This window comes from Nothoprocta perdicaria, unplaced genomic scaffold (genome assembly GCF_003342845.1).
Source record: "Nothoprocta perdicaria isolate Ctin4 unplaced genomic scaffold, notPer1 scaffold_118, whole genome shotgun sequence".
Classification (NCBI taxonomy): domain Eukaryota; kingdom Metazoa; phylum Chordata; class Aves; order Tinamiformes; family Tinamidae; genus Nothoprocta; species Nothoprocta perdicaria.
This window is the reverse complement of record NW_020454294.1, coordinates 664221-690863: the sequence shown is the minus strand read 5'-3', so window position 1 is coordinate 690863 and position 26643 is coordinate 664221. Positions and strand designations below refer to the sequence as shown.

Genomic DNA, 26643 nt, shown 5'->3' with positions numbered 1-26643 from the left:
GGCCTCCTGAAGGCTGCACAGACACTGAACAAGCTTTGAAGAGAAAAAAGCAATTAAAAAATAACCCCCTACCAAGCAAGAACAGCAAATCGCAGCCCAAAAACACATAACAGGCACAGCCAAACTGCAAAGCCTTGAGCTCCCAGATCTGGTTGCTTTATTGTTTCTCTAACCAGGCATTCAGGTGTGCTTTGGGACTGCTCACCCCAAACCCCAACGCTAAGGAGGCCGCAGGGTTTTACAATCCCAGGGTTTATGGTTGAAGGTGGAAAGGAGCCTTGCAGCTCCTTTTCATTTTGCAGGAGCTGATAGGATGTTCGGGGCTGGCATGGCATGGACAGATTTGAAAGGTGCTCCGAAAAGAAGGAAGAGCTTCGTGCTGGCATCACCCACCTGTTCCAGCATGTCCTTGGGAAGGTCCTCCTGCTCATCCATAGTCAGGATCGCCCGCTTGATCTCCTCATTCGACAGCTTCAGCCTGGCAGGTGGAAGGAGAGAAGGAAGAGGGTCACTCCCTCATGAAGCCCAATCCCAACCGCCATTTCAGGATGGGAAATTTCCCACACCATCAGTCTYGTCGGTCCCAGAGAGTCCCTTGCCACAATTGTCCCAGGCTCTGGCTTCCTGTTGAGCCTTGAAATTCCTCCAGCAGCCCGGAGCATCCCTGGGGATCTGTGGGGATGTTGGCAYCAGTTCAGGGGCACCAGGAACCCACTGCCCTCTTCTTGGGTTAGGCTTCAACGCAAGCGGGCAACTAGGGCGAGAAGCCTGTGGATGGATCCATGGATCCAGGAACATTTTCCTAGCCAAGCACAGATGCAGCCAAGAGACTGAGACACCTTAATTCCTGCTCTGCAGCCGAATTGCAAAGACCCATCCCAAAGTGCAGCAGAATGTGTGTTTTTGAGACAAAAATGTGAGAAACAAGGCTGGTGTTACGCAGTCATGTTAGGCTGTAGCCTCCCTTCGGGAAGAGCAAAACAAATCCAAAATCTGGGGGCTTTTTAAAGRGGTGGAGGAAATCGTCCATGTGCTTCAAAGTGCAGCAAGCTGGAAACCTCTGACATTTCTTTAAATGTCGACCACCATATCACAGCAAAAAAAGCCACACTGCTTTTCCCTGGTAGCTATTTATTCGGCAGCCCAGCTTGGGCAGCAGCTAGTGAGGAGCAGGCTCCTCCCAGCTTAGTGCAGCATCTGAAAAGAAAATCCCCTGCGCTGGCATACCCTGCAGTGAACCAGGATTAACATTTCCYGGGCGTTTCTCCCTTGTGCAGAGCAGGGCCAGGCACACCAGCACTGCAGCAAGCCACTCGGGCAACACGACAACTTAGGTATTCCCGAGCAAGAWGAGCAACGCACGAGTTTGCCCAAATAAAGTTTGCCGGTTTGGCTGAGGGGGAATTAAGGAAAAGAAAGATTGGAATAACTAGGATTCAAACCTCCTTGCAAGGCCAGGAGTTAGGGTTGGGACTAGCCGGGGCTGAGGCTGGGATCTCCCCCCGGCACAGCCCTAGTGGCCCCATTGCAGAGGGCTCAGCTGTTCCCCCTGCAGCTGCTGTGCAGCCTCAGCCGGGTTGCACATTTCCCACCCTGGAAATTTTCCAGGGGGAAACCCTCCGAGAACCCTGGAGAAGAGTCCTTCCTGGACTCATCCCGACAGGATGGGATGCAGAGGGGTGATTCAGCTGGAAATCTCATGCTCAAGGCTGGATGTCCCCCTGTGAAGCTGCAGGGCTGAGCTCCCAGCAGCACCTCACTGGTCCCTACCCAAATGAGAAGCAGACTGGGGCACTATATTGGTGTCTAGGTATGGGGATACTCCTAATAGGACATTTTGGGGATCCCTGGGAGGGAAAAAAGGCTCCTGGAAGAACCTGTCGCACAGGCAGTTACTGCTCATCCCAAACCTTGCAGCAAACGAACATCYAACACCACCACGACCACCGTGACTTTTGTTAAGCCCTGCTCATTCAAAACAAAGTCAACAAAAGAAAGGAGGGCAAAAAAAACCCTCTTTTCTCAGCAATCACCCAAGCCGAGTGCCAAGAACAAGAGCCGGCCCCGGTATCAGCAGAGAGCGAGCGCGGGGCGCCAGAAGCAAACAGCTTCTCAGACGCCGTGATGGGAAAGGGGCCAGTGAAAGCTAGAAGCTTATCTATAACCACAATAATTATCATTGTTGGCAGCAGCTGCCGAACGCGAGCCGTCTGAGAGGAACGGGGTCACGGTGTTTGCTGTCACGGGGATTTAAGCCCGGCGGCCCGGAGATGCAAAGTGACAGCTCGCCAGCCCCAGCAGCGCCRGGCGGTTTTGCGTCGCTTTTGTAGAGCCCAGCCGGGGCTGTACTGAGCGTGAAGGGGAAATTCGGGCAGGGAAGGGACGTGGCCCTCTTGAAAAGCTGCCCTGCTTTGCAAAAATGTCTCATTGTAGGGGCAGAGCAAATGAGCCTTACGCCTCCACCGCATTCAGGATGAGAAAGGCTCAAGTCTTTGCACCTTGCAAAACGTGCATCAAATGCCCTAAAAATACCCACGCTGAGCAAAAGCAAGGACATGGCAGTGGTTGCACTGAGCGAGACCCTACACTGCACTGACATCGGCACTCTTGGAGCGCTCCTAAGAGAAAAAAAAAGCACGTGTTAAAAATATTCCTGTGCTGCATTCTGACTGAAGGACAAGCCAGTGATCTCACTGCGCAGCAATTTCTCCCAAAGCAAGGGAAGCGGGCGAAAAAATAAATCTACAGAGAGAGATAAAGTATCTCGCTGGCCATAATCTTTCCACGCTGCAAGCCAGGCCAGGGCTGCRCTGCTTGCAAGCTGAGCGAGGGGCCAACCCTGCAGGTCCTTTCACGTGTGAAAATCTGCTCCCCTTTCCCTGGAGCGCAGTGAGGTTGGAGCAGCRGCTGCCGGGGAGCTCGGCTCCACCACGGCTGCTTCCACGATGGATGGAGGGACTTGCTGCTCCCCTCCGTGTGGAGATGCACAGTGGAGGCGGGCAGGGATTAAAGGATTTGCCCAAGATCCCACGGGCTGCTGGAGAAGCAGGGCCAGAGTTGGAGTCTGCAACAGCCCATGGGAGCACGTTGAGGGACGCCAAGCCAGGGACCTCATCCCAAGGTTGTCACGGCACAAGCCTGTCCTTCCTGCACATGCGGCCCATGCTGGGTCTCATTGCTCCTCTCCTGCAGCATCACGTCCCCACGCTCGCTTTAGGACAGCTCGCGGTGGCACAACGGCTTGTGCATGTCCAAGCACCAAAARAGAACTGTGTTTCTGAGCACAGCTGCATGTTACTGCTGTTGGATTCCCTTTCTTGGGGGCCACCAGACGCAGGCAGTATTTTTTGCTGTTTCCTATCTCMAATGTCTATGCTGACGGCTCAATTCTCCCACAATCAGGCATCTGCTTTCCCCAAGGTCAGTCCTACTGCTTCGTTTTACCTTGTGAAATCTGCTCCTTTGGTCACCCTGGCAGAAGTTGGATTTGGGGATTGGACTGAGTCGCTTGTGGTGCCCAGGGCTGATCCTGGGGGGCCTGATGCCCTATGTAGGCTACTCCTGCACTTCCAACACGCAGTGTTTTCCCCAGCATAACAGAGGGCCCTTCAACAGCTGCCAAAAAGTAACCCAAATCAAGCTTAAAGGAGATAAAGGATGAAATCCAACCCCTCCAAATCCCTACGGGGGTTCAGTGGTTAAGGAGCTGCTCCGAGGCTCCACGGGGACACCGTGAACTGCCACGTGTTAAGTGCATTTCCCTGCCCCACAMCACACTGCAGTGGAAGCTGTAACTCTACAGCGGGGCTCAGGTGTCCCTGGCTCTGCTCCCAAGGCTCCTGTCACTAAAATCCCCCCTGGGGACCGAGCACCTCTCGCGCTCAGGGCGCGCTGCTCCTCAGCAGCTCCAGCCTCACCAGCACCCGACACCACGGGAAGGGGCCGCTGCCTATGTGAGCAGCAGGGATAGCTCCCCCAAAGGGCAGCAAGATCCCATACCTTGAGAGAAGAATATTGCAGTTCTGAGCTCTCCGGCCGTCTATTACTGAAAGCTCCTTGACTTTATGCCTGGAACTCAACGTGTCATCGATAGCATCTTCCTTCTACAAAAAAAAAAAAACAAGAAAAGCATGGAGAAAAGCCATGAAGAAGCGAAGACATTTAGTACTCTCAGCACATACTAGCGCTGTACACAGCAGCCCCCATTAATCAGCAGTGTCACCAAGGGTTATGAGCAAAACCCATAGGCTGTAACTGAAACACAGTAAGTCATTTCATAAACCAGAACGAGCTTTGAAGCTATGGGTTAGAAATGTAAATATTTTCTCAGACAGAAGAAGACTTAAGAATCTGCAAACACATAGGCGCTGCTGAATAAATAAAGCAGGGCTTTCTTAGCACACATATTTGTGATACTTCATTAAACTCCCGCTTGAAATATTTCATTATGGGCTGCTGCACACACTCAGGATCACCCTTGTTCTTCACCAGCCCTCAAAAAACCTGCAGCCACCCTCTACGCACCAGTCCTCAACAGGACATTAACCACTCACAGCTACCATGCTTGCAAATACAACCTGCAGCRTTTGCTGTTCATTTGGGGAAATGCTTCCAAAAATATTAAGGATGTGAAAGCAGAAATCATGGTGCATCCAAGTTTCCTACGTAGCTTAAGTAAGTTCCTTCCAAATGAAAGAGGCAAAACTGCAGTGGCAAAAGAATGGAGGGATCTCCTTAAAAGCAAATCTAATGTAGCTTTGCAGAGTTTTGCCCCATGAGTTTCTGTTGCCTCGGTTTCAATTTACCATATTGGTTGCTTTTAGTAAGGTTAATAAATTAACAGCCAGCTATTCAATCCTTCTGTACAGTGCATATCAAGGTTCTGCAGGCTACGGATATGCCCTAAACATTACAGAGCCTAGAAACCCTAGGACTGCTCTGCAAGTTGAGAGAACAAAGACAAGTTCCCATTTTTTAATTAATTCTTTCTCTTGTACTAAAAAGAAAAGAGTGGCCAGGTGGGAAATCGCAAGGACAGTGCCCAAAGCCTTCCCRTTCCTCACAGCACGAGGTTTCTGCAGGGGAGCACTTACCTGTCTGGAGTTACTGTTCACAAAGAAGTCCTACAGCCATAGCAGAAGCATGGAAGAAAAAGGCAGTAAAAAACACATGCAGTTCAGTGATCACAGCAAAACCAAAGCACAGTCGACAGGTCTCAGCCATAAGAGGAATAATTCAGGTGCTACCAGCTCCAAAAAATGGATGTGCCTGGCAAGGTGATGGAGATGAAGGGATGCAAAGGAGGAGATACCGGATGGGGAAGGCGAGGAGAGGCAGGGAAGCTGCTCGGCAGAGGGATGGTGGCAAGGGGGCTCTGTGCTGGGATGGAGGATGTGGATGTGGATGGCAGGATGCTTGRGGCATCTCCTGCCATGCCCTGCCTGGGCTTTGCACGCGAGGCAGCGCGCTGGCCCGAGGGATCAAATGCAAGGGAAGAAAATTGCTAGTTCCTGTGAATCTGAGAGGACGAAATGTCAATGTGAGTGCCAGGAAAAACAGCGCTTGCAAGTGGAAATAACGAGATTCTCGTCCCGGAGCGAATCCTGTTGCAGCAAAAACTTTACCATTTGCCATGGCAACACACTGCTCCTCGGCCTCTCCTCCTGCTGGGAAAACAGCCCTTCTGCAGGGCTCCGCAGCCTGCGGAAACACTACCCGGAGCCCGGCTCGCATCTCGGCCTGCTGCTCATCTCGCTCCTCTGCAGGGCTCCCCAATGCCCTGCAGCACTCAAAGCATGTGCAGCAAAGTTGGCATCACGAAACCGCACACGCACATGCAAAAAAAAAAAAAATCAAACCCACAAAAAAGCTTTCCTAGAGCCCAGAAAATAAAAACATGTGCTGAAAGACAAGGAAACAAGGAACGAGCAGCCAAAAAGCCAACTAAGCAGCCCTTTCCTGAGTGTCCCTGCTCGCTCAGTGGATGCACCAGGGTTTTCCTCTGCAGAGGAACACGACAAGCTGCATCCCGAGGGTGCCACGGGGACACCCCGAGCCTGGCCACACTTTTAGCTYCTACCTCTTCCCAGGGCTGGGGTTTTTGCAGACTGCAAATGAGCTGCAGCAAAAGCAATGCCTTGATTTCCCCCAGGGCGGGAAAGGAGCTAGGTTTTCCCTCCTGGATGTGTGTGGTTTTGGAGAAGGGGCTTTGCTTGTGCGAATGGCTAGAGAGACCTGGAAGCCGAAGCTGCAAAGCTCTGCGTTGATGGCTCTGGTGTGAAGCAAACCCAGCTGGGGTCTTTGCGAGTTAAGGGGAGACTACAGCTCCCCAACGAAGAGACACAAGCTGCTCTTCCTGGGCTTTGCACAGACCAGTTGAAAAATGCAGAGTTTTTAAGGTTTTTTAGGGTCTCATGGAGCAGCCTCTTTGCAGCAGTTTCCTTCTGGAGATGGCACAGGGCAGCTCCACRAGCAGGAGGAGGTGCTCTGTGGCTCCTTTAACTAACCCCTAGTTAGGGAGCCCTTCTTTCATCCAGATGCTTCAGTCTACCCCCCTGGAGAGGAAGAGGATGCTGATGTCCTCCTGCAATCTGGACTCTTCAGGAAACAAGAGCTCACAAAACCCTTAGGCTACAGAGAAGGTCCAATTCAAAAATCCTCACCTTCTGCCTCAGATCTACCTCAGCTCTGCCTCTTTCTTGCATTAAATGTGATCCAAGCTCTAATGAATAGGGAGGATGGCAGGAAAAGAGCGAGCAGCTTCTTTAAATCCGCTATCGCCATCCCACAATCATTACGTACCCTCYGGCACGTGTGCAGGTCACCCTGGCTAACAGAGAGGAGATGGAGCCTTTTCTTCTCACATCCTTTTTAGGAAGATAAATTCTTTCCTAGCTCGCTGCTAAGCCCTGGGTTCAACAGCGYGCAGATTGTTTTTTCCACTTGGCCACAGCTCTTCCACCGCACTCATCGCTGCTGGATCCGGGACCTCCCGGGGCTGCTCCCAAACCTGCATTTCTGCCACCGAGTGCATGTGCAGGCCCTGAGCTGTCCCCAAGTCCCCTGCGCTGTCCCCAGCTGCACAGCTCATTTTAGAGCCTGCATTTAACTACCTAGCTTGTGGTCTGGGAAAAGAATTTATAAAGAGATGCTTAAAATTAAATACGTGACTCATCTCAGGTCCGCACGCTGGCTAGGCAGGGGTTTGCAGGCTGGTTTTGTGATTTTGGTGGGGCTGGAGGCTGAATGTTGCTCGCCCATCCAGTCGAGCAGGACTTGGGGAACAGTGACCACAGAGCCAGTTTGGAGGAAAAGAATTATGTTTTAATTTCCATTTCTGCCTTGGAATAATCTAGTGTTAACCAGGCGATAAGTTGCCTCACACTGATGAACCAGCTAGTACTCCAGCTTGCTGTTTTCTGCATCCTCTCCATTTCCATCTGCTAATCTCCCCARTAAGCATAAATCAAGATCCAAAAACACCAAAGGAAAGAGCCAGCAACTCAGTGACTTATTCCCAAAATACGCTGAGGTAGCACCTACTTCTGGTAGGTCACTTTTGATATGTGCCCTGTTCTAATCTGCCTTGATCTTCCCCTAGATTAGCCTYGGGAAGAGATTAAACTCTCAGGTTGTCTAAGGAGCTTATGGGTCCCTTCCCTCCCTGGGCTACTATTCCCACCTTGTCCCAAGACACAGCAGGTGAATGCAACTTTTGCAGCATCTCTCCTGGCTTTTTCCCCCACATTCCCCAAAACCTCATGGTTTTTGCCCACTAATGATCCCGCCTGGGGAAAACAAGTGTCTGATTTTCCTCATGTGCTTTGATGCCTTCCAAATTGGGGCCACATTGCTTGAAAAAGAGACTAAAAGACAGAGACTTTTGCCCACTGTGTCATTCTTCTGCTCTGGGATTTGTTTAGTGTTCAAAGCGTGCATTTTGCTCCGGGCTCACTACAAAAATAAAAGAGATCCACCCATGGCAGATGTGGGTAAAAGTCTTTTTTTTTTTGGCCAGAGAGGGATATAAATTTTCCACCCAATACAAAGACACCAAGCAGTGGCTCTTAAGAGCAATCCAGAAACATTCCCCAACCGCGGCCGCATCCGGGGACTACTTCCATGGGGCAGGGGGCACATGCAGCCGCTAACGCTCATAGCAGAGCCAAGGCAGAGGGGTGCAGACGTGAGCATGGACCCACCACACATGCCCGGCCAACACAGCACGGATGCGCCTGGAGAGTGCCAGGACAAACGGGGCCGCCGGTACCTGCTGTCTTTGGTAGGCCGAGAAGGTTCTCTCGAGGTCCTCCAGGTCGAGGATTTTGAAGACTTTTGCGTCGTCGATCTCGGTCCACACAGTGCCGGCCAGCTTGTTCTGAAACACAACATGTGGCAGGGGGCATGGGCCACATCGCCCCACCTGGGGACCCCGACCTGGGCCCTGAGCACCAGGGATGTGTCTTACCTCGGGCAGCTTGGACCAGTTGAAGGACTTGAGGGCGTTTGTGGGCTGTGGGATGCTCTTCTTCTTGAGGGCCAAGCCCAGCGGCGCCCCGGGCGGGGGCAGCACCCCGTCGAGGGGCGGGGGGCCGGGGGGCGGCGGGGGGCCGCCCGGCGGCGGCGGCGGTGGCGGCGGCGGGGGACACCCTCCCGGCGGTGGCGGCGGCGGCGGCGGCGGCAGGAGGGATCCTGGAGACGGGGATGGCAACGGGCCGCCGGGAGCGCCTGGGGGCAAGGGGGGTCCTCCGGGGACCGCGGCACAGGTGGCTCTCTGGGAGACAGGGAGAGGGGGGACTGGTCACACAACGTGGGGGGCACCTCGGTCTCCACCCGCCACACTGTTTGGTGGCCACCGCTGTCAACMACAGCAGAGCCCAAAGCGTCGGCTTCCCCGGGACAGAGCTGCCGGATGGCTTCAAAGGACAGGATGGGACACATGTTGAGGATGGTCAGTGGGGGAAAAAGTCAGATTTAACCAGCATGGGAAGCACTCAAAGGCTGGATGCTCTCAATCGAGATGCACAATGCAGCCGGACAGGTGAAATCTCCCCATCCCTGGTGGCTTGGATGCCCTTGGATGCCCTCCYGGGTGAGTGTCTCAGTCCTCCAACACCTTGGCCACCAAAATCCACCCCGGGGCATCTGCAGATCACTGTGACAYGTGGCTGGGGGATTGCCCGTCGATGGGGAGCAGGCTGGGACCCTCACCCGGCTCATCTCGTGGAGCTGTGCCGTGAGGTCGGCCACCTGCTGCTTGACCTGCTTGTGCTCGGTGGACTCCTTCTCCAGCTTCTCCTTCATCTTGTTCAGTGTCTGCATCATCTCCTCCTTCTCCTGGGCCTTGGCGTCGCACTCCCGCTCCTTCTTTTCCAGCTTCTGCTGGAGCTCGCTGTGCTCTGCAACAGCCCCGTGAAAGAGCCCCGTGAAATCACTCCTGCATTGCAAACACCCCCTTACTGCAAGCAGCCACGTGCAGGAAACCGACCCTAGGCTGCCCTAGAGAAAAGGAGCACAGTTTAGAAAAGGGGACCTGCATCATCTACTTAATGCCCTGGGCAGAGTTTTCAATTGCACTGCAGATTTTGGGACAGGGAGCTCAGTGACTGATGTAGCAAAGGTGTGCCCAGGTCATGGAGGGAGAACTCCTGCATCTGCTGATGAAACATCCTGGGACATGSACAGACATCATTTCACCTTCGAGAGCTGCAGCACTGAGAGGCAGCAGCTCACGTGTCCTGACCTGCTGGTATTTTGGGGCTACCTGCTAATCCTGGCTCTCTTACCTGACCTCCGGGCTTCGCTGAATCAAGGCCAGAGTGATTAAGGTCAAATAAATTGTATGAAAAAGGAGGGACGTCAGGACTTAAATCCATGCTCAGAGGCTTTGTTAGATGAAGACAACTTCCCTGCCAAGCCCAGATACGTCATCCCTGACCTCCTCATCTATTCTGATAAATACAAACAATCTACAAAATAGCATTGGTCTTCTGATTGTGAGAGAGGAGGATAGATGCAATTGTAAAAATCAACCCCTCTATTTCACAGTTTCTTTTCTTTACTTAACCCAATAACAGTATATTTTTGTGGACAGACCTCCTTTTCCCCTAATGGTCCCAAGAAAAAACATAATCTCTTCTTTGCCATTTTTGTTTTAAGTCTATGGCAGGGTATAACCTCAGCCAGTGACCAAATACTGCAGACACTCCATCCAGCTCAAGTGCATATATACATTATCACTTTAGCTTACTCTTTGTGCTAGGTTTAAAGCTAGCATCTTATATCTCTTTAATCATTCACCTTTGCGCATTTTTTCGGCTTGCTCCTTCCACTGCTTAACTTCATTTTCATTGACTAACCTAAAAGAAGGAACACAAGCAGTGTTATGAAGCTGCCCTAGCACCGTGAACAAGCCAACACCATTAGCAAACATCGTGCGAGACCGTAAGGTGAGACCCGTGGCCGCCTGTTYGGGTGCAGCTCCCAACCTGGCATTTCCAACACCTCCCCACCTCTCCCACCAGCCGCTTTTTCACTTGCTAAGAYGAATTTGACAGCTCTGGGGTCACAGCCAAGCCAGGAGCTGAGACATCACTGTGTGAGTACTAAGTGATGAAGAAGGAGTGGTGACAGTGACAGTCAAGGAGAACAGTGCAGAGGTTGAGCTTAACTCCCAGAGGTTGAGCTTAATTCCCACACACAACCCATTGGATGGAGGCGAGCAACCCAAGGGATTAACACCAGAGCTCCTTGCCCATYCCCAGCTGGGAGCAGGATGAGCGCTTACATGCGGACAACATTCTTGATGTTGAAGTTCTCCAGAGGGGTGGCGTCGGGGTCCTGCCCCTTGTCACTCTGTATGACAATCTGTTGCACGATCCTGTCGAGCAGTAGCCAGTACTGGACAGTGTTGCCACTTCTTTTATCTAAACAGGSAGAGGGAATGAGAGACTAAATAGCCCAGAAATCAATATAGGATCAGGAGAATAMGGAGAGAGCCTCCTGAGCCCCAGAGGACCACCGGTTTCTCCTCCCTGTCCCATTGGAGCAATGCTGCTCTACTCACAAGGCATTTGGAGGCAGTGGTGGAGGATGGACATGAAGTGGGGATACGCTTCTGTGTGAGTCAGCCTCTTCCTTGTCAGCTCAAACATCTGTGTTGCACTTTTGGTGTCTATGTGAACCTATTGAGAAAGAGCACAGTGAGGTCCAGCCACCGTAAAACAAGGTGAAAGCCCAAGGAAACAAGCCAAGCTCAGCCCAACTCAGACTTCCAATGGGCAAATGTCATCCAAATGGCCATACTTTGTCCCTGTACACATGAGTGCTTTTAAAAAGAAACCTGACATCTCAAAGCAGTGTCTACATCAATAATGTTCATACTCACCAGTTCAAATCTTTTGGCAAATTCCAGTTCATCTTCATTTCTAAGCATTTCAAAAAAATCTAAATGCCTGAGGAAAAAGAAAATTTTTAAAAAGACTGTTTAAATGGATTTAATAACCTGCAGCAGGTAACCTGCAGCAGCTTCCAAAGCAGTCAGCTAGCACACAGCAGCCTAGAGAAAAATAGGACTTGAAACATACTCCTCATCTATGGTCTGGAGCTCCAAGAGCTCCACAAGATGATCTTCACTCAAGCAGGCTTGAGAACGCAGCTCACAGACATAGAGGACAAGACAATTACAGCCTCTCCAAGGAGCTGTCTGGGAAAAGGACGGCACTGGGAGGAAGAGGAAGAGAGAAGTCTTCCAGGCCTGTGAGGGATATATGTGATGGATACCCTTCCTGGTTCAGCTGTGCCACAGCGTGCAGYAATTGCAGTTGCTGGGTTAACGGGTTGGCCTTGGCAATGAGCAAGATGTCCCTGGGATATCTAATAGGGGCAGGTATCAAAGCAAGTTGACTGTGCCTGTTGCAGGGCATTTGGCAGGTTTCTTTCCTCCCTCTTTGGTTACAGAAAGGGATTTCCCCAAGGCAAATGGAAGGTCAGATCTTGCATCTACATCCATCATGTCCAAAATCCAGCAAGTAAACCAGTAAGGAAAGTGAGTACCCAGAAGACAGTCAGTCACTACTCACCGGTCTAGGGTTGAATTTTCATGCTCTCTTAGTTTATCAATGACGGGCTGGATTCCCAGCATGAGAAACTCGTATCTCAGATGGAGTCTGAAATCCAGGCTTTCCTGGAAAGGACAGTTGTGGGGTCAACACAGCAAGAAGCTTCTCCTCTCAAACCGTATTAAAACAACCACAACAACCACGACCACAACCACAACAGAGCCCCGCAGCTCACCACACCGGCGCCCTGGCTCAGCACGGCGTTGATGAAGGACATGATGGCCGTCTTGAGGTTCACCTCGTCCCGATACCGCCCCGTGCTCTTGTCCAGGTCGTTGATSAGCGTCTGCCAAATGCACCATGTCAATCAGCAGACTGCAACACCAGACATGTCCACATGTCCCCTCTGTGCTGCGCAAACCACCAACCACGTAGCAACCCATGTAGAAGATCTGGGGATCTTCTCTGGAGGTCTTCAATACCCGCCTGGATGCCACCCTGTGCCACATACTCTAGGTGTCCCTGCTGGAGCAGGAAGGTTGGACTGGATGATCTCTAGAGGTCCCTTCCATCCTTAACCRTTCTATCTGGGGACGATCTTTGCACCCACTGGGGGTGGTTCACTCTGAAGCAGAGTGAGGGCAGGGTGGAGAGCTCCTACCTGAAACCGAGTCCGCTCGCTGGCGTATTTCTGGTAGTGCAGCATCGCCTCCAGTACCTTCTTGTGACCCCCAGGAACCAGGCACACAGCGCCCATGATTTCCAGCACTGCCACCTTCGTCTTAATATTCTCCGTGCTCAGACTCTGAGCGATTACGTTAATGCTCTCCGAGTGGGCCAGGACGTGAGCCCGGCCCAGGGAGTTGTTCATTAGTGCCTTTATACATCCAATGAGTGAGGTATGTATTCGAGACTCTGCTGTCTCATAGTCCATGCTTTTGAGGAAGTTCAGGATACAYGACAAGCCGTCCAGGTCGATGAAGCGGGTCACAAACCTGTTGGAAAGAAGGCTCCTTTCAAACCAAATGCCATCGCCCTCTTTATCCGCAAATGAGGCTGACCTGATTATTTCGATGGATCTAGAAGTGTTTTATGCACTTTTTTTTTCTGATGTGGACTTTGGATTGCAAAAACCTGCACGATTCCTGGGGCTCAGAGCACAGGGATGGAAGAGTGGAAAAACTCTCCGTTTATTTGGTGCCTGTTTCTTAGCACAGACACCCACACGCCATCTGCACAGGGTCTGTGCAGGGCCAGGATGCCTGGAAGAGGAGCAGCCAACCCAGCCAACTCATCCCAGCAGTCAAAACCTGAGGCCAAGCTCAGGCTTTGCCCCAGTCCCAGCCTAAAGTCCCACTTATTTGAGACCAGTTTCACATCAGGCTGCCTAATCCCACATACCCACATCTTTCTTCTCCCCTGTTCTGCACATCTAGCCATTTTTTTAAGGAGGACTTCTGGACCTTTATGATGACTTATAAGGCTGCTTAACAGAAAACAGACAGAAAATGCATGACAGTGCCCCTTGCAGGTTCAGCACACCATGCAGATAAAACACCCTCTCCCTTGCTGCATGCTGTCCTTGCAATTTAGGATATAAGTCCTAAAGCAAAAGGCCCTGGCTTGGAAAGCTGATGAGCCAAGAATATCCCAGCACTGGGATGATTTTGATTTACAACAACCCAGGCTGGGGCACAGCTACACAAGGGGTACCTGCAGTCTCAGTAAAAACTGGTTTATGCAACATCTAAGTGCACTCTTACTCCAGCCAAATTAAGTAGTAAATTTGATGTTTACTTCTTTGAGAGCAAAAGCAGGTCCAATAGGTAACACTTTCTATAGTGTCTGCATCTCTCTGACCCACTAGTGGGTTCTCCCATCATCGGAACAGGGTGTGTATTTTTTAATGGGACGTTTTCCTGTCAGAAAATGTCAACCTGAAACATCTTAAAGGTTTTGCAGACACGATGCAGGCTCCAAAGTAATGTTGGGAAAAAATAAGTTGTTTTGAGGGAATCCCACCCTTTCTTTGTTTTCCCCATCAAAACCTCCTACCAACACTTTCTGCATTTCACAAAAGCCTGAAGATTCCTATGATTTTATTCCATTAAAATTGTAAAAAGAAGCTGAACTCCAAACAAAGCGTTCGGTTGACCAACAAAGACTGAATTTTTGGGGAAAAATTCGATGTGGAAGGAATTTTTCCATTTTGCTCCAATTAGAACAAAGCAAATTGGTAGAAAAAACGAAGCTGCCTGATTTCTCTGAACAGATGTGAAGCTCCTGATGGTTCTCATCTATTAAAAAGACAGAGAAAAAGGCAAAAAAAAAACCCACAAGAAGAGGCAATAGTCAACTCAAAGCAGCGAGTGCCACTGCAGGGTCCATGCTCCTTACTTCCCTCCTCCTCCTCAGCTGGCCTCATCCTCCTCAAACCTATTTCTATTTTTAAACCCCTTCTGTCTGAGAGCACAAATCAAAAGCTGCAACAAGGGCAATAGAGCAAGGARGGGGAAGAGATTTGCCTCATTGGTTTCGTCCTCAGTGCAGTCTTCAAACTTTCTATTGTTTTATTCCTCTCCTCCTCGTCTTCTTTTTCCAAAGCAATCAGTGATTTCCTCTGCAAATGGGAAAAAAAAAAAAAAGGCAAGTCAGAGAGATGAGATTTCCCTGCAAAGCAGATGCCCTGATGGGAAGATTGGAAAGGTAATGCTGGGTTTGCTGCTGGGAACCAAAGAGTTCATTTTGCAGGTACCACTATGGTCAGGATGGCGAGAGGCAAGATCCACCAGATGTGATGAGGAACTGAAGGGAAAATGGGTTTTTATTTGCTGTGTGATGCATGAATGGGATTTTTGAGCTTCCCTCAGCACCGAGACCTTAAACCAACCCTTAAATCCTGAAAGCTGAGATCTTCATTCAAGTGGCAGGACGCCAGGAGACGGGGAACTGAGGCAAAACAGCCTGATATCCTGCAGCCCGTACAGGACCACCTGGATTAGTGACAGCAGGGAGGACCTTATCKGCTCATCCCTTCCTCAGGCACCTCAGGTTTGTTTCCAAAGGGCAGGAAATGCAGGAGCTTGTGCCGGTGGGCTCGTGTAAGCACTCTGAGGGTGAACGTGCCCATGCCACATCCATCTGCACAAGGGAGATGCCAGGGAACATCTCAAAAGCGCAGACTTAGCATCATCCTCAAAGTGATTAGTAGGTTCCAGAGTTAACATGCCACAGGTAGGAATGGAATCAACACAGACTGCCAGTCTGTAGCTCCTCCAGAGAAGCCTGGAATGGAGGATGCTCACGAGTATCCCCCAAAACCCCTGGGCTCAGAGAAATGAGGGGGAAAGCTTGGAAGAGCAGAGTTCAGGAGGCCAGGATGCAAATCCCGGCATGTTCCCTATAGCCCACAACACTTCAGGAAACAAAGCACATAAAAAGAAGAGGTAAATAAACATCTCCCTGTATCCCACAATAAACCGCCTGGCTGCAGCCCGCTTCCCTGCACAGGGTCCTCAGATGCTGRGGTAAAGTCCTCTGTAAAGTTGGCAGCACCCAACGGTGGCCGGGGCAAGAGAGCGGCCCTCAGGGCAGAGAGTGAAGCACAAAAAAAGGGCAAAAAGGGGCAAGTTCAGCGCCTCAGGGTCCGGTGAATGCAAAGGGCCGCGTTGACCCCCGCGCTGAAGCCAGGACGGCCGGGAGATCAAAGGGAACCCCAGGCGCCGGGCGGGCTTTGATCCCGGCTCCGCTCTGGCTCTCCGCTTCCTCCAGCCCGGCTTTCCAGGACAGGAGCAGCGCGCCCCTTCCTCACTCACAGCCCCCATCCTCCTCCTCCTTCTCGCCTCCACCCCAGGCTCTGCGAGTCGGAAATTGCTTTGGGCTCCGCAAGCCGGGAAGAGCAGGAAGCGACACCGGTGACTTCACGGCTCTCACTAGCYGTGCTCGAAATACTTACAGCAGCCATTGAATTCAGCTGATCAATATAAAACTCTGGCCAGCTGGTGGCTCCTTTATTTTCTTCCTGGTCCTGGAGAGGGGAGGGAAAAAAAAAAAAAAAAAAGCAAAACAAAGAAAGTGGATTAGGAGAAACAGCATTAACATCCCCTCTGTTCACAAACAACTGCCTGGGAAGACCCCACTGGCTGCTGCATTTAGAGCAGCGTATGCTCAATTTTCTACATGTTGAATTCAGCAGCGGTTGCTCAAGATATGGAAGACTGTCTGATTTATTGAACTAATATATTTTATATATAATATATGGTCTACCATCTGCTTGCAGCTAAGCTCTGTCCCAATTATTTGGCATCAGTCTCATAGCTCTTGTTTTTGGGGAAACAACGCTGCTATTTTATAYACAGATTTTTCTTCTACTGACTTTGCAGTGCCCTTAAATAATTGGCTGCACAACCTTGAAGAACGTGCTTTGGGGGCAAAAACGTCTCTTACAAGCAATGAAGACTGAATAAATGTGACATGAACTAGGCTCTGCTCTTGGAGCAGGCCCACAACTCACCAGCATCCTAAGGGTCTCTAGACACAACAAACCCTTGAGGTGTTCATTAATATAATAGTTAGCAGTAACATGCACATGGTAATATCTCGGGTTAAAGGACATCTCCCTTTGAGCTCATGATCTAAGGGACTAAAGGATTCAGAGCCTCACTGGAACATCCCAGGTCTACAACACTCTGCTGCTCGTGGCACCTAGAGGCTTCAGGTTCTACCACGTTCTTGTAGGACAGGACCAAAAGACCTTGGAGATCTTGGAAGAAGAGCAAGCTCCTGTCAACTCCCTGCCCTGGAAGCACATGAGGAAGGATGCAAGAGCTGCACACACGTGTGCAAACACCATCCTCACACAACCTTCTTGTTCTGCATCTCATACAACCTTCATGCATCTACCCCCACATCGTGACAGCACAAACAGACTTGACCTTGCCGTCCAAAAGCTTGTGGCCTGGGGGCAGCTGAGCTGGCAACAAGCTTTCGGTAGCAATAACTCATGTGTTCTCATTAACCACCTTCAGAATTCACAGCACAATTTGCTGCACAGTGTTGCCCTGCTTACCCACTGCCTCAGGAAAGGAGGATGCTTGGCACTTCCCTGACACTTATTTTGCCAGACATGGATCTTGTGAGACTAGGAAAATCGGCAGCACAAGGGCAGCCTGGACGACTGCAGATTTACTTAGGTCTGGCTGGAAGATCATCACCACCCACACCTAAAAAAGGCTGAGTTTTTTAGATACAGCAGGGTGCAGAGATGCCAACCTCCCCCAGTCCTTCAAACCAGCACCGGGGCTGGCAAACAGACTTGAACCACCAGAAGCACCATCTCACTAACTTCAAAGTGGTGCTTGAAATGTTTGAAAATGCTCTTCTACTTTGCAACTGCCTGCATGGGACAGACAACTTGCTTTTCTGCTCACACATCCATGTGTGTGGATGGCAACCAACAGTCCCCTTGACTGCGGCATCTCAATGARCTAGAGGCCAAAGCATGTGCTGTAGTTCAAGAGGCACAAATGGGAAGCAATTGTGAATCCAAACTCTGCAGCTTGCAGCGAACAGAAAATGGAGCCGGTGACATTAGCTGCATTTTCCTCCCATCGATGCACACAAACCTTCTAAGAGCARCTAGTCACACATGACCAAACACCATCTCCTCCTCACAGCAACAGAAACTCTGGGATGGGGAGAAGGGAAGTTCATGAAGAACAAGGGAGCTGGTGCTCRGTCAGGCATCTCCTGAACATGCAACGGGCCAGGATCAGCTCCGAGTCCATCCTTGCAGTTATCTCCAGCTACACAGAGCCCTTTCTGCTCTCCTGGACAGAGGTGAGCTGGCCTGGAGATAACTAGATTGCACCAGGTGAGAAATTGCCTTCCAAAGGCTGTCCACTGACAGACACCCATCCACAAKGCTCAGATGCTTTTGGTTTTTAATCTTCTGTAAATCTGCTTAAGTTTAAAGCAAATGAAATAACTTCTCTAGGCAGGAAYGCTGTATTTAGACCTCCCTGCCCTCTGCTTTATTAGTTTGGGCTGCTCTCCCTTCCTTCTCCCGCCAAGAAYCAAAGTTCTGAATGAAACACTTGATTCACCTTCCCTCGACATTTTTTTTAACCCAAATGGGAATAAATAGAGCATGAGATTTTTTTTTTCTGCAATGTTAGAACAACAACAAGAAATGCGTCCTACCCATGCTAGTGCCAAACCTAATAAACCTCAAGGAGCTCCCACCGCCTGCCTCCGTACAGCTGGGAGAGCTGTTAATATTCATGCTCTGCCAAGAAGTTTATCCTGGCTCCAAAAGCCCAGAAATACCCCGAAACACGTGTCACCGGTCACCGCAGCTCTCAGCTATCGGCTCCTCGGGAGAGCAAGYGGCCCCTGTCAAACCTGCACAGCGAGGCCTCCTGCCCATCGCCGTGCAAGAGACAACCGGCCCCACCTTGCCCAAATACTCCTGGAAAAGGAGAACGGCTCCTCTGCCAGCGGGGTTTGCAGCACTGGGTTTAAAGGGGAGAGGGGAGGAGGTGGAGGACAGCTCTGGATGGGGTTTTGCGCGGCGGTGAGGAGAGTGAGGGCCGTTTTCTGTTGGTGTAGAGCCAGCAGACCACAACGGGTGGAGAGAACGTGGAGAGAATGTGGTGGTACGGGGCACCAGAACATCCACAAGTCCCTATGGAGAGTTCTTCATGCGGGGATCACCTCTCTGGAGTCCTGGTCCAACCACCCTGTTGCTCCCGACCTTTTCCCAGTCAGGAATAACATGCTGCTCTGGCTTCCCTCCGCTTTTTCCTATTCCAAAAACTCTCCTTGAGCGAAGGCAAGGGGCAGAGGAGGGGACCCAAGGCCTCTAGCAGGACACAGCCGGCCTTGGCACAGCGCCCCAGTGAAGCAATCCCCTCCGGCCCACCCCCAGGTCCCACCAGCGGCCACGTTTTTGGCCACATTCGTGGCTACAGAGCCAGAACGCTCATCTGCCAAAATCCCRCTTGGCTGCCTGAAAGGATCTCCGCAGGAAAGCCGAGGTTCCCACAGCCTCGGGGGAAAGCCAACGCCGCGCGGAGCGCCGCGGACCGGGATGCTCGCGGACAAGGCCAGCGCTCAGCACGGCGGGTGTTATCCGTCCCCTCCATCCATCCTTTGCCAAGAATGCGGCACTTCCAGCATGGACTGCACCGAGCGAGGGAAAAAACACAGCTTGGTAGGAAACAAAATCCCTCTCAGACTGCTAAGAAATCCCCTTACAAGCGCAGGGAGCCAGCGTGCTATCCGTGGCTTGCTGTACAAGCCCTTGGAGCTTCCCAGCCTGGGATTTTGCAGGGAAACACCTGCTATGGGAGCAGTAAAGCCCGTAACGAGCGTGTCCGCTCTCACGCGGCAGGAAGACGTGCAGGTTGGACACAAAAATGGGGACACAAAAGCACAAGGCTGCCCAAAATCCAAGGGCATCATTTGTAGGGATGAAGTAAGTGACGCCTTTCTGCGTGCACTGGAGAGTTTAATGCGAACTATTAATATTTTGCAAGCTCTTTGTTACCCTGCAAAGCACAAATCCTTTCAGCAGCTGTTCTTTGAGTCTCGGGGTTAGGCTGATTTTGCAGAWTTTGCCAATTTTGCAGATTTTGCTAATTTTGCTGGCGTTGTTTGCCTGTCAAGAGGGCAGYCCCGCATCTGCCACCTACACAGGTGACACCTGAGACCTGGGGCTCCTTATGTGCACCCCGAATGACAGAGCCCTCAATGACAAGTGTCCAGCTGGTTCCGCAGACTCTTGCACCCATTAGCACGTGCTGCTGACAGCAATTCAACTTTCTGTTCAAAAAGAGAAGCAAAATCGTGTGTAATTGTGCCCACTGCCAGCCTGTGGTGGCAAAATCCCACTCCACTGAGCATCCCCAGTGCAGCTGCTCCAGATGTTCAGGGGGACAATTTGCCAGTACGGTGTCCTCAGATACAGCGTGCCTTAGATACACACCACACACACATAAAGGGCATGCATGGATGGCAAAGGCAATTAAAAAGAAGGATGTGAAAGCCCCCATCTGCCCACCCATCCTGTTGCAGTGAAGCTCTGCTACAAGGTGGATCTCCAGTGTGGGAATGTGCCGGGAAAAGCCTCTGGATAAAGATTTTGTGACTGCCCAGCTGTTTTGCCCTGCTAGAGGCTGCCCTGCACATGTCACCCTCGCTATTCCCTTGCCATGATTCCCTTGTCCTGGGAGCATCCAGCCTCCCTGGGCCGTGTAACCCCAAGGCAGCGCCCAGAGAGGTTCTCCTCACCTCCTGGAGACATCTCCAGAGGTCCTCCCACCATGCCAGGATCACAATCACCTCTTACAGGGAGCATCCTTCCCCAGCCGAGGCTCCCAAGCAGCTTCCAGCTTTCTGAGCTGGAAACAAAGCTGATCAGGGTGGTCACCACAGCCGGGACAGCTCATCCCGCGGCACCTGGGGCTTGGTCACTGCCGTGGTCGGAGCAGTGTCCRTCCCGCCAGAGAGCCTTCCGGTGCGGATAGACGGACACGAGCACCTGCATCCCGGCGCGAGCTGGGGGCTTGCTGGGACATGGGAACTGTGTTTGTTTAGGTATGAAAGGAAGCAGCGGAGCAAAAAAAAAAGGTCTCCAGAGGTGGGGGCGGCGGGAGGCTGAACAACAAAACTGGCTAAACTGCTCATTTATAATTAACATCCTGGATTATAAATATTTCCCTTCGCTCCGCTCCCTCGGGCTCCTGCATTTCCTCCCRCCACCCCCCCAGTTTGAAGCGCGGCCTCAATTAAACACGGCAGAAGCTCATTAGTTCACACGAGCGGCCGGGCAGGGCACGCGGCGCCGAGACCCGCGGGGTGCCCCTAACTGCACCAGCACAGAGTCAATGACAATTTGGGCCTTTGCTTTGTTTGGCCTTTTTTTTTTTTTAATTATTTTTTTTTCTTATAAAAAATCCAATCCACTGAGCAGCCCCGTGCTGCGGTTTGCTCCGAACTGCTATTCCGGAGGCGGTCGCTCACTGTAATTTACGTTGGGAAGACCCAGGGCCCTTTTCATCCGGTGACATTTGCATCAAAATCGCTCCCCGCCTCCCGGGAAAGGGCCCCAGGAGCTGCCACACGCCGGCTCTGCTGCAACCAAAAACTCAGGAAACTCCAAAGGTTCCCTGCCAACGGGATTCCTTGTGTCCCCCCTTCTCATTCGTGGTGTCCCCCTTCTCCGTTCCCACCCTTCGCTCCCTCCACATCCTCGTTTTGCTTCCAGTGACCTGGCAAAAACAACCATGGAATGGGCTGCATCCCAAGCGGGCGCCAGCGCCGCTGCGGCTGCTTTCCCCGTCTCCTGCCTCCAGCTGTATTGACGGATCCTGCTGCCGGTTTGTCCGTGCAGGTCATGGGAAGCGTGTCGTCATCACCAGCCTCATTAACGAGCTCCGTCCCGGGCGCCTGGGGCCCGCGGCACCGGGCTAGGAGGCTCATTAAGAGAGGCTCCTGCGAGCGAAGGTCACCCTGCCTCGCTCGTGGACACCAATCGGAGCCAGCGCTTTGGCTGGAGCAATCCCGCCGTCACCCTGCCCTTGATGGCCATCACCACCCCGTAATTTGTCCACACGTCTCCCCTAATCCACCCTTTGACATCCTAATAAATGCCGATCTGTCCTGGCTGAAGAAGGACACTTCTCCAGCAAGCTCTTGCAGAAGGGCTGGATATCCCTGGGCTCCTCTCCAGGAGATATKAAGTCTTGGTGACAAACCCAGTGCTTTCACAGCCTGCTGCCTACCATTTTGGGTGGAATTTAGGGGATTATGCTTCTTGCTGCCAGAACTGGTCCTTGGGTAGGTGCTCCCTCCCCAGCTCTTCCTGTGGTTGCTCCTGCAGTGTTGGAGAGCAGCACAGGAGGTGTCAGCAGTAACGTGCAAGCACTTTGCACACCAGGTCKGTGTAGCGTTAAGGTCCTCACACCCGTAGCAGCAGCTCATCTACACAAGCTCCAGCCTCCTTGAGGCAATAGCCCCTCCTGCACCCCATGAGCTCCAGGCATCTGCTGAGCTCCTCTGTGTCTTCTTACAGCCACTTGGCTTCCAAATCAAGCTCCTGGCAAGGCTTTTCAGACATGCACACACAGCATTGCTTTCAGATGAGCTCTCTGTCTGATGCGATGAGCTCCTTCTCACCGTGTTTGCAGCCTGCAGTGGTGGTGATGGATCTGGAGCTGTTTTGGGGTAATTGCACCCTTGAGAGTGGTTGGCCTGGTTACCCAAACACTGGATGTCTGAATGCACTGGGATCAGTCCATAGAGGTCTTTCTTGCAGGGCAAAACCAAGTGAGAAGGTCAAAAAGAAAAGACCAGCTTGCACTAGCCCCTTCCAAGCAAACACATGAGAGCCATTAAGCAACAGCACCAGAAATCTCAACTTCGATGATTTACCTCCCTCTTGGGACAACCTGCAGAGCTGGTGTGGACCATGAGAACTTCAAACCCAAAGCAGGAGAGCTATAGCAAAGAATTACAAAGAAACTCCCTCGAGAGGAGGTAGGAACCAGGTGGACATCAGCACCCTTGGCACTGTTAAATCCTCCTTCTAGAAACTCTACTCCTGTCACCAAAATAGAAACCGAAACAGGATGTGCCTACCCTTCCCAATGACACCCCAAAGCTTGGCAGCAACAGGGGCAAATTAATMTCYAAATTTGTCATAGAATCSTAAYGGTTGGAAAAGACCTTCAAGGTCATTGAGTCCATCCATAATGGACTTGTGTCCTCAAGCTCCAAGGGCCAACCATGAGAAGATGTGCCCAAACACACAAACACAAGTCAATCAATGAATTGACCAGTTCAAGGCCACCTTCATCTCCTTGTCACTGAGCTCTATCCTGGGTTTTGCCGGGTTAACATTGGCAGAGGTTTTGGCCCATCAGAGCCCCCAAGAGACCTCTCTTCCAGCCCCTCCGTTTGCAGACGTGTCCATAAAACAACAAAAATAAATAATGCAGCTAATGGCAGCTCCCCACACTCTGCCAAGAGCRATCCTGCCAGTATTACAGCTGCTGAGCAAGGCTGTAATTTAATAGGATTCTCCCTGAGTTGATATGTCAAAGCCTGGACCATCCCATTACAGCCCAGACCAGTCCCTTTTTTCCCGTATGTTCGCCCTCGCTACACCCTCTCCTCTACAAACACACACACGCACTCATACACTTTTCCCAGGGTTTAAAAATCACACTAACAATAAGCAACTACAGCCTGACCAGATGCCTCTCGCAGTCAGATGGCTCATTGTTTAAAAAGCTCCAGTTTAAAAACCCAGAAAGATTACGAACAGATGCATTTCTTGGCCGAAGCCTGGGAAAAGCCTCGCTGAAACAAAAAGCGTGTTGTGATTGGAACTAAAAAGGGAATTACCTTAAAAGAAGAAAACTGAAAACATTTCCTATTGAAAACCACCCCCAGCCATGTAAACAGTCTATTTTTCCTTTCCTACCCAGTGAGGAGAGTGAAAATGTCAGCCAGGGAAAACTACATCTGACGTGGTATTTCAACCTGCTGTTGCAACAACTGCAGGTACATTGGGGATGCAAAGGGGCCATGAAACAAGCTGTGTCCAGCCCACGTGGCTGCAAGGGGCAAGCTGCCAGCCTGCTTTTTCCTCTCCCCCTCGTATGTCATCCTTTGTCCCGTTTTGCTCTCGGGTCTGGTATGGCAGTAAAAAAATATATATTTATTTTTAAGGGAGGGAAATAGRTATCAACACAAGCCCCGTGAATGAGCCACAGGACAAAGGTGCATGTGGAGCAGGGAGGTGGAAAGCAAAGATCTCTGGAGAGAGAGGGTGGACGGCACAGTTAGACAGGAAAGAGGCCATCTGGCTGGGAAAAATAATATCATTTGAGAATCATCGCTCGCTTGCCTATTTATCACTTTTCTCCACTCGCCCTGCAAATGCAGCATTGCATGGGATAAAAAGAATAATCCCTCATTTTCTGTTCTTTGCCTGAGAAAATGTTAGGGGGGAAGCTGTGCTTTACTTGCACCGGGATGCAACACCGAGAGGAGAYGTGCACCCAGCATTAGTGACGTGAAGGGGTTTCCAGCACGATCTTGAAGAAGGCAGCATCATCTGTCCTCTCTGCAGGTCGTTCTTGCTCCCCGTGCTGCTTCTGCTCTGGTTTTACAGCTGTTCTGTGCGAGCAGAGGGTTCAGAAATATGGGATGGGGGTGAGGGGAGAGTCACACTCTCTTATTTGCTTAAGTTGATTGTAGCTACCGGTCCATTCCACASGGTTATTTATGATGAGCTTCTGCCTGAATGCCACTATATACCCCTATATGTTGAAGACCATAAAAATTATCYAGGGAGCTCCATCTATAACATCAGCTGGCAAGAGTCAAACCTCCTGCCATTAAGAGGTGCTGCTGAATAAGCCTAATGGGTTATTTATTAACTTGCTTCGGAACRTGGACTCTGCTTGGGAAAGGCTACCCTGAGTCTCCTGCTTTTCCAYGGAAGTCAGTTCATTTCCTCCAGCCTGAGGCCCAAAGAAGCTTTAAACTGGGAATCTCCTGCTTCCTCCCTGCACTTCAGGGCAACATCCCTTCCCAAAGAGTGAGACCAACAGAGAACCAAGTACTTCGGCATGACATATGAAGCAAGTCATGATTCTTCTTGTTTTCTCATTTTATTACAGCTGTGGAGAGGGAGGACAACATCCAGGAAGGTCCTTCTGAACATCTTTAAATCTCTCTCCTGCTGAGAGTGCCACACAGTTACTTCATCTAATGCAGACTTCAGTTCCTCTTTGGGTCACATGCAAGTCTCCATCATGAGATGAATCTTATGTGCCTAGCCCCCACAGAATCACAAGGTAATTGAGGTGGGAAGAGGGTACAGCAGGTTTCCATCCAATCTCTGCATCAAGCAGGGCCAGATCTAAGATCCCACTATGATGCCAGGGTTTCGACCCACCGAGTGTTGAGAACTTCCATGGATGAAGAGCTGAAGATGACAAACCTCACCCTTGCTGCACTGTTGTTCAGGATGGAAAACTTGCCCAAGTGTTTGCACAGCATTTCTAGCCCCAATGATGTTTCCATGGGCCAAGCTAAAAAGCAGGCTCTCCGTGACTAAAGAAATGAGGAGATGAGGCTGCAGGACAGAGCAATGCCTTCCAGAAAGGGAAATACATTTTCAGAAGAGTTGGTTTTATGTTATTTCCTCTTGACAAGCATGACGGAGGCCAAGTGCTGCCAGGTCTGACTGAGAACACGGTCCCTTGCCAGGAGAACCAGCAAAACAACGACTCATTCTGAGAGTCTTTTAGCAAATCTAGCCTCTCACGGGTACATATATATACACATAAACGTGGTGAGACATCTAGCAGTTGGAGTGCACCCTGTGAAGAAGACCCAAGAAAGGCTGGCAATGCCCATGGAGAAGGAGAAGTGCCAGACACAACTGATGTGGGAGCAGGAATCTCCTCCCAAAGCGAGGGCATTGCTGCCAGCTCAGGCCAACACCTGGCAGGACTTCCTGCAACATCACGCCCCGTCTCCCCTGTCACACACCAATGCGCCACATAATCCCTTTGCAAACCCTTTTTTCTTTGTTGCTTTTAATGGCACCAAGCAGGCTGCTCACTTTAGGATGAAGGGGACAAAGATTTCATAGAATGAGTGGAGAAAAAATGTTGGCATTAGGTCCCGGACCGCAGCCTTGCTAGTCTCCTATAAGAAGGTAGCTGCTGCTCACTCCACATGCCGCTGAGCGCATCCTCATCCTGCCAAACTCTTCCATCCCCATCCTGCCACCAGTTGCAGCAGAGTTTAAAAAGAATTGTGCTGTGGTCCTTTCACTGCTCTGGATGGTGGCTTGTGGTCACTGGACTCTCCGACTGCCACTGGGAGCCCTTGGGGACACCACAGCCAGCAAGACGAGAGGGAATGGAAAAGATGGGAAAAGTTAAACACTGGGATAGCCTCAACTGGGACTTTCTGGCYCCCAGTACTGAAGCACTCCTACTTTAACAGCTTCTTTCCAAAAGAAATCATCTTAATGGCTCTCCTGTCATTACAGTCCTCACCCTCAGCTAGAGAAGCCCAAACACTTTGCTGCCAAATTCGGCGCTATGCTCTGGGTGGTTTGTATTTATAAAGCAAAGCGCCACACAGGCAAGATTTCCCATAAGCTGCTGATAGCCTTMAATGCTTCTTTTGTGTGCCGGTTCTTAAACCGTGTTCATCACGTGGCAGCACGACTGCCTCGAGCCTGGTTGCATAGAGGAGTGTCTTCTGGTGTGTGTGACCTCGGGTTCCCCAGTGATGCTACCTGCTACAGAATCCCTTGGTGCAACTTCACTCAATTTTAGCTAAAAAGCAGGACAGGAGCCTTTGTCTCATCTGCAAAAGCCCTGGCAGCAAATGTCCTTTGAAGCAAAGGGCAGTGCTGCAGCTTCCTGATGGCTTTGCAAGCAGGGCTGAGAGCGAACAGAGGGGTGAGGACCATGGGGTAGGAACACCTGCATTCATCCTTGGATGAACATGTGATCCAAATACATTCGAGAAGGCCATGGGAGAGGAGCGG

The 26643-nt window shown here is 51.0% G+C and overlaps 1 protein-coding gene across 2 annotated transcripts in view; it reads right to left on the bottom strand.

Moving 5' to 3' along the window:
• DAAM1 (dishevelled associated activator of morphogenesis 1) overlaps positions 1-26643 on the bottom strand; it is a 65985-nt gene that overhangs the window by 7915 nt on the left and 31427 nt on the right. Inside the window, exons 4-18 of one of the 2 annotated variants that reach the window (XM_026053771.1) lie at positions 16015-16086; positions 14585-14679; positions 12721-13054; positions 12295-12405; positions 12081-12184; positions 11387-11453; positions 11066-11183; positions 10787-10925; positions 10300-10358; positions 9211-9398; positions 8468-8773; positions 8270-8377; positions 5094-5123; positions 4000-4103; positions 394-478 (exon numbers count right to left, since the gene is read on the bottom strand). In XM_026053771.1, coding sequence (XP_025909556.1) covers positions 394-478; positions 4000-4103; positions 5094-5123; positions 8270-8377; positions 8468-8773; positions 9211-9398; positions 10300-10358; positions 10787-10925; positions 11066-11183; positions 11387-11453; positions 12081-12184; positions 12295-12405; positions 12721-13054; positions 14585-14679; positions 16015-16086 — 1920 coding nt within the window. The remainder of the gene's footprint in view (positions 1-393; positions 479-3999; positions 4104-5093; positions 5124-8269; positions 8378-8467; positions 8774-9210; positions 9399-10299; positions 10359-10786; positions 10926-11065; positions 11184-11386; positions 11454-12080; positions 12185-12294; positions 12406-12720; positions 13055-14584; positions 14680-16014; positions 16087-26643) is intronic. The other variant, XM_026053772.1, reaches the window with a different exon arrangement.